The sequence below is a fragment of the Rhodamnia argentea genome, chromosome 10, assembly GCF_020921035.1.
Source record: "Rhodamnia argentea isolate NSW1041297 chromosome 10, ASM2092103v1, whole genome shotgun sequence".
Taxonomy (NCBI): Eukaryota; Viridiplantae; Streptophyta; class Magnoliopsida; order Myrtales; family Myrtaceae; genus Rhodamnia; species Rhodamnia argentea.
The window spans coordinates 21,606,989-21,612,322 of NC_063159.1; the positions used below are offsets into that span (position 1 = coordinate 21,606,989).

The 5,334-nt window shown below is 41.3% G+C and overlaps 1 protein-coding gene across 2 annotated transcripts; it reads left to right on the forward strand.

The window, feature by feature from the left end:
• The first annotated feature begins 701 nt into the window (after positions 1 to 701).
• On the forward strand, positions 702 to 4,374 carry LOC115735095 (serine/threonine-protein kinase spk-1). Of its 2 annotated transcripts, none has more exons than XM_048271504.1 (5): positions 702 to 1,211; positions 1,674 to 2,642; positions 3,390 to 3,437; positions 3,524 to 3,960; positions 4,113 to 4,374. In XM_048271504.1, exons 1-5 carry the CDS (start codon positions 972 to 974, stop codon positions 4,114 to 4,116), a joined length of 1,698 nt encoding a protein of 565 aa, XP_048127461.1. In that variant the 5' UTR covers positions 702 to 971; the 3' UTR covers positions 4,117 to 4,374. The 2 variants fall into 2 exon arrangements, with proteins under 2 accessions (XP_048127461.1, XP_030522031.2); XM_030666171.2 differs by having other exon boundaries at positions 3,524 to 3,923.
• Positions 4,375 to 5,334: the final 960 nt, after the last annotated feature.

Genomic DNA, 5,334 nt, shown 5'->3' on the forward strand with positions numbered 1-5,334 from the left:
TATCCGGTTAGTTAGAAATTAAGGTAGAAAGAGAAGTACATTTTATCAGACGAATAATAATCATACTTCGATAATATAGCTTATTTCAAATAGTTTGCCTCTACTTAATTTTTTCTTGGAATTTAAAATTCTTTGAGTGGGGCAAAACCGAAATCTTTTAAGAAAACCTTCGATTTAAATCATTTCATACGATCTATTTGCGATACTTGAAAATTTGAATATCATAGTACAAATGTGGCAAGAAAATCAGCGAGCGCTCGTTTGATCAAACCGAGAAATAAGTGCTAGCAATTTAAATAATGGACATTAAAATGTTAAATTCATATTCAATCTCGTTTAAATTTTATTAATTTCATACCCAATATGGAATAGTGGGAATTATTAGAAGGTTTTGACAATATAACAGGTAAAATTCCACTTTTCATTGATCATTTTGATTAATCGTGTTTAAACGTGGGATAAACTCATAACCAAAATTAATCGGATCACATTTGAATTTTGATTAGCGCATGTGCAGCACGTCGAGCGAAGCCGGCCCAAGCCCACATGGCCTTTACAGATCAGACGGTTGATGAGGATGCCATGCCACCTCAACCAGTGGGTGGGGCCCAAAGCGCTCGGGATAAAGAACGACCCGACCCGAATTATCACGGGCCGCCCCGATTACTTGTCAAATCTCAAGAAGGCACGAAGAACAATCACAGAGGAGATGACTTGACCTAAACTCCGATAACTTCACTCCGCGACAAGGCACCTGCAACTCACACCGAGGAATTTTCTCCTCCTCCTCGTCCTTCTTCGTCGTCGCCGAAAAAGGGCGTCCGTTTGAGCTGTCGAGGGCCCTGGGGAACCTCGTCGAGGGCCGGAATCGCCGAGGAGGGGTTTTCTTCTGATTGGGACTTCTTGTTCTTTTTTTTTTTTTTGGGGTTTTTTTTTTTCTCTTTTGGCTTCTTTGGAGGGAGGAGGGGGGAATGGCGGAGAAGCAGGAGCGGCGGCGGCAGCAGGAGGAGGCGGAGGCGGAGGACCGGAGCTGCGAGAGCAGCGACGACTGCTACACCTCGGAGGACGAAGGGACGGAGGACTACAGGCGCGGGGGTTACCACGCGGTTCGGATCGGAGACGCCTTCAAGGGCGGCCGATACGTCGTCCAGAGCAAGCTCGGCTGGGGCCATTTCTCCACCGTCTGGCTGGCTTGGGACACGCAGAGTTCCGTAAGTCTCTCTCTCTCTCTCTCTCCCCCGTTGGTGGAATGGTAACATGTACTTGTTTTGTGTGCTTTGCTGCGTTTCTAAGGAAGTCAGGGAATGACTCAGACTGAAGTATAATTAGATACTTGATAGTAAAACGAAGTCATTTTGTGTGCGTGCGTGTGTTTGGTTTATGTCTGCTAGTGAAGATCGCAACAGATTAGCGGGAGGAAATGAGACTAGAGACTGAAGAAATTAATAAAATTGGACGTTATCGGTTGGAGAATGAGTTCCTCATATACTATGTGCCCTGTTGAAACTTAAGCTTTCCCCAAAAAAATTCAAGCATGTACACCTGGGGCATCGCTATTGTTCATAATTTCTTGTCCCTGCTCCTTTAGGTTCTCTTTGGCCAACAGATTTGAATTTTCTGACGAATGGTTCTTGTTTTTCTGCCTTTTATTCCCCAAATTGTTGAAATGCCAGCGGTATGTCGCTCTGAAAGTGCAAAAGAGCGCTCAACACTACACTGAGGCTGCCATGGATGAGATAACCATCTTGCAACAGATCGCTGAAGGAGACCTGGATGATAAAAAATGCGTGGTGAAACTATTAGACCACTTTAAGCATTCAGGTCCAAATGGACAGCATGTCTGTATGGTTTTTGAGTACTTGGGGGACAATCTTTTGACTCTCATTAAGTACGCTGATTACCGTGGACTTCCTCTTCATATGGTAAAGGAAATTTGTTTTCATGTCTTGGTGGGTTTGGATTACTTGCATAGGCAGCTATCCATCATACACACTGATCTGAAGCCGGAGAACATTTTGTTGCTGACGATGATCGACCCATTGAAGGATCCCAGAAAATCGGGTGCTCCTCTCATCCTTCCTAACAGTAAGGAAAATAATGTTTCCTTAGCTGGGGTTGGTAAAGATGTTAGAGCTTTGAATGGGAGCCTGACTAAAAATCAGAAGAAAAAGATCAGGCAAAAGGCAAAGAGAGCTGCTCAGGTCTGTGTGGAGAAAAAAGTTTCTGTGGAAGCTGAGCTGACTGCTGAAACGTCTGCCGCAAACGATACTTGTCAGAACACAAAATCCGACTTGGAGGCTAATGAAGATCAACCCAGTAGTCCTTCAAAATCGACAGAGTCTGGTGGAATAAAGGATGCTGGCATGAGAGGTGGTAAGAGGGGTAGTCGCTCTGCGAGGCAGAAGCTGCTGGCATCTGTAGACCTGAGATGCAAGTTGGTCGACTTTGGCAATGCATGTTGGACTTACAAACAGTTTACAAATGACATCCAAACAAGACAGTACAGGTGTCCGGAGGTCATACTTGGATCTAAGTATTCTACTTCAGCTGATCTTTGGTCTTTTGCTTGTATCTGCTTTGAGCTTGCCACTGGTGATGTACTATTTGATCCTCACAGCGGTGACAACTTTGATAGGGATGAGGTATGGCATCCTCTGGAACTCTTTATGTTTATTTGCAGATCTTTTGTTCGCCGGAGACATTGACTTCCTTTCTCTGCATTTGCATGCTGCAAATAATTGTCCTTTGTTATGAAGGTTTAGAAAATCATTGGATGGCATTGGTCCTGTGGATTTATCATGTTATTGTTTAAGTACCTTAAAAAATGTCATACGCACAGAAACTTTAATTTTCCCATGAAGCAGAGAGCGTTTTCACCGACTGTTAAAATTACATATACAATGTTTCTCGAAGAAAAAAAGCTGTTCTAGATGCTTTTGGGCTGCTTAACAACCTAAATTTTCGTTAAGGGGGGGATTTGAGTGAATATGTATTTCATTTTTTTTCAAGAACAAATGAGTTGGACTTATCATACATGTCTTTCATTGAACTATATACGGCCATATTTGTGCTTTAAAAGATTAAACTGAATTATTTGAGTGGCATTCATTTTTCTGCTGATGAGATTGCTTTCCTTCTTATGGTAAATGTGGTCATTTCAGCAATGTTCTCCTTGAGATTCCTTGATGATGACGAATCCTATAGCCTCCGACCTGTTCTTTTTTTTTTTTATAATCATTATCTAATAGATTTTTATCCTAAAAAGATGAACAAGAATGTGGAGTATCGTAGCTATAGAATTTTGACTATCCTAGTTTGTTTTCAACTATGCTAACTTATTAAATTGGAATATAAGTTCACTTAAGTTGATGCTAAATAATCTGTCTTAGGACCACTTGGCATTGATGATGGAGCTCCTAGGAATGATGCCTCGCAAGGTGAGATTGTCTCTCTCTCCGAATATTTTGCGTCCTATGTTCACGGACACATTGCATCTAATACATCGCATTGTGTCCAATATTAGATTGCTCTTGGTGGTCGGTACTCTAGAGACTTCTTTAATAGATATGGTGACTTGAGACATATCCGGAGGTTGCGGTTCTGGCCATTGAACAAGGTTCTCCTTGAGAAATATGAACTTAATCAGCAAGATGCTGATGAAATGACCGACTTCCTAGTTCCCATCCTGGACTTTGTTCCTGAGAAGCGACCAACTGCTGCGCAATGCCTTCTACATCCATGGATTAATGCAGGCCCTCGTTTGCTGGAGCCTTCTGTTCCTTCTAATCAAAATCAGGTAACTGAAGTTGTCAATTCAGTGAAATTTACCCAGGAGAAGGATGATAGGGAGGCGGTGGAAGTTGGTGTAGGAAATATTGCCATCAATTCTGATTCTCTATCCATCAAAGATTCCCCATCTGGAGGTAAAGCCTCAAAGGCAGTCACAGTTGGTTCATCTAGGTAGGATGTGTGTTTTTGTATTATTCATTCTTAGGAGCTTTTCGTCATACTATGTTCTGCATTCCTCTGATCTTCTTGTAGAAGTCTTCAGTATTTTTGCCTTTGATATCCATATTTGTCCTGTGGATAGATGAGATCAAGTCCTAATGCAGGTGAAACTCAAGCTTATTGACTGCAAAAAGATGAGACTTGGAAGCTTGTTGACTGCAAAAGATGACACTTGAATTTTCCAATCATCACTTTCTCAGGCAAAATTATGTGGCATCATGTATCATTCTTTCATGTGTAAACAGGTCAGTCTAGCCTTTGCTATCCGCTGACTTGCCCGATGTAATGAAAAGTTAATGCAATTTTTGTAACTCACACCGTTGTTGAAATTGGACTGATTGGCAATTTAAAAGATTTTGAGTTCTAGTGATGGCAATTTTTTCCCTTTAACTAGTGTACTTGATATACCAACTTTTGTGTTACTCTTGAATTACGTATGAGCCTAAAACGTCACAGAATATTCCGAAGTGCTACAAGATTGCGATATAAATGGTGAATACTAGAGATATGTAGTAAACTCATATCATGTGCAACCTCTATCTTTGTTGGTTGGTCTGTGCCTTTATGGACTGGGAACATCGTACCTGCTTGAACATATTTTCTTCAGTTCATCCATAAGGCTGGCTTAATTGTAAATTGAAATCAGCGAGAAAGGTTGAAAAATGAAGCAGGAAGAAGCAAAACACTATGTAGGATGCCATTGGGCGTGGGAAAGATAAGAGGAATCCAAGGCACATTACTTTTCTTCCATCCCCTTCTTTTAGAGTGGGTGCACCATCTCTAGCTCTACGGTAAGAGTAAAGATGAACTTTGGAAGGAATGGTGGACTTGTGAGACCAAAAATTATGCGTCACTTTTACGCCACCTTCAAGATAATTGAATTGGGAAATACCATTAGACTTCTTGTTTGCTGCCTAAGAAGATGCTCATACCTGCACGGTTCTGTTGGCTGATAAAATGCGAGTTTCCTTATTCTTACGTAATAGGTATGATCAACTTTTGGTGGTGAGGTTCAGCACCTGAGCACCTGTTCATATTGTGCAGCTCGGATGAAGAGTTAATGTAATTAGACCTAATTTGTCAGCACTTGTGCATAGACTCTTGAGAGATAAGTCTAATGAGACCTTAATGCAGGATGATGAGTCCCAAATTAGTAAGCTAACTCGATAACTTGAAGATAAACAACCAGTCAGTTACTTCATGTATCACGCCCAAAAGCTCCTTACACATCACATCCTGGGATTGAGTAAACATCATACTAAGCAGAGAATTGCATTACACAATTCAAAGTAAACATTTGGTTAAATAATAGTCTTCACTCACTAT

Excerpts from the sequence above, each read along its gene's own strand:
- LOC115735095 (XM_048271504.1), top strand. The coding sequence starts at position 972 with ATGGCGGAGAAGCAGGAGCGGCGGCGGCAGCAGGAGGAGGCGGAGGCG. Across the intron at positions 1,212-1,673 it reads CTTGGGACACGCAGAGTTCC|CGGTATGTCGCTCTGAAAGT; the intron begins GTAAGTCTCTCT and ends TTGAAATGCCAG. Across the intron at positions 3,438-3,523 it reads TAGGAATGATGCCTCGCAAG|ATTGCTCTTGGTGGTCGGTA; the intron begins GTGAGATTGTCT and ends GTCCAATATTAG.